General features: G+C 51.3%; 1 protein-coding gene across 7 annotated transcripts in view; it reads left to right on the top strand.

The window, feature by feature from the left end:
• The window catches only part of pld7 (phospholipase D family, member 7), a 23,920-nt gene that overhangs the window by 16,433 nt on the left and 6,889 nt on the right, over window positions 1-598 (top strand). For all 7 annotated transcript variants that reach the window (XM_032510853.1, XM_032510857.1, XM_032510852.1 and 4 more), the window contains 2 exons: window positions 162-327; window positions 423-522. In XM_032510853.1, the coding sequence (XP_032366744.1) occupies window positions 162-327; window positions 423-522 (266 nt within the window). The remainder of the gene's footprint in view (window positions 1-161; window positions 328-422; window positions 523-598) is intronic.

A 598-nucleotide genomic window follows, 5' to 3' on the forward strand; every position in this document is an offset into this window, starting at 1 on the left:
ACGATATTGATATAATATCAATATATTGCCCAGCCCTAGCTTAAAATGTATTCGGTTGTGCCATCCTTTTTAAGTAGCGTACACACTAGCACCACAGACCTTCTGATATTGTCTCCCGTGCTGAAGGGTTGTAACGTGTGCGTGTGCTCTCCCTCTGTCAGGTTCTGGCCCGCCATCGACTCGGCGCTGCGTGCCGCCGCCTGCACCAGACGAGTGCAGGTTCGACTCCTGGTCAGCTGCTGGAAGCACTCCCCCGCCGCCATGTTCCCCTTCCTGCAGTCCCTGCTGGTGCTCAGCAGACCTCAGCTGCAGTGTGACGTTGACGTGGTGCGTTGGGGAGAACTCCTGAGACATACAGCCCCTAACAGATATGGGGATATATATCCTAAACTCCCCGTGTTGTTGTTTTTGTTTCTGCGCAGAAAATCTTCACAGTGCCTTCGACAGCCGAGCAGATGAAGATTCCCTTCGCACGAGTCAATCACGCCAAGTACATGGTTACAGACCGAGTGCTCTATATCGGTACGCCATCACCACCTACTACCTACTGAAACTCTTCTAACCCTTCAAACTAAAAACATATACACTATGGCCGAGA

This window comes from Etheostoma spectabile, unplaced genomic scaffold, assembly GCF_008692095.1.
Source record: "Etheostoma spectabile isolate EspeVRDwgs_2016 unplaced genomic scaffold, UIUC_Espe_1.0 scaffold273, whole genome shotgun sequence".
Taxonomy (NCBI): Eukaryota; Metazoa; Chordata; class Actinopteri; order Perciformes; family Percidae; genus Etheostoma; species Etheostoma spectabile.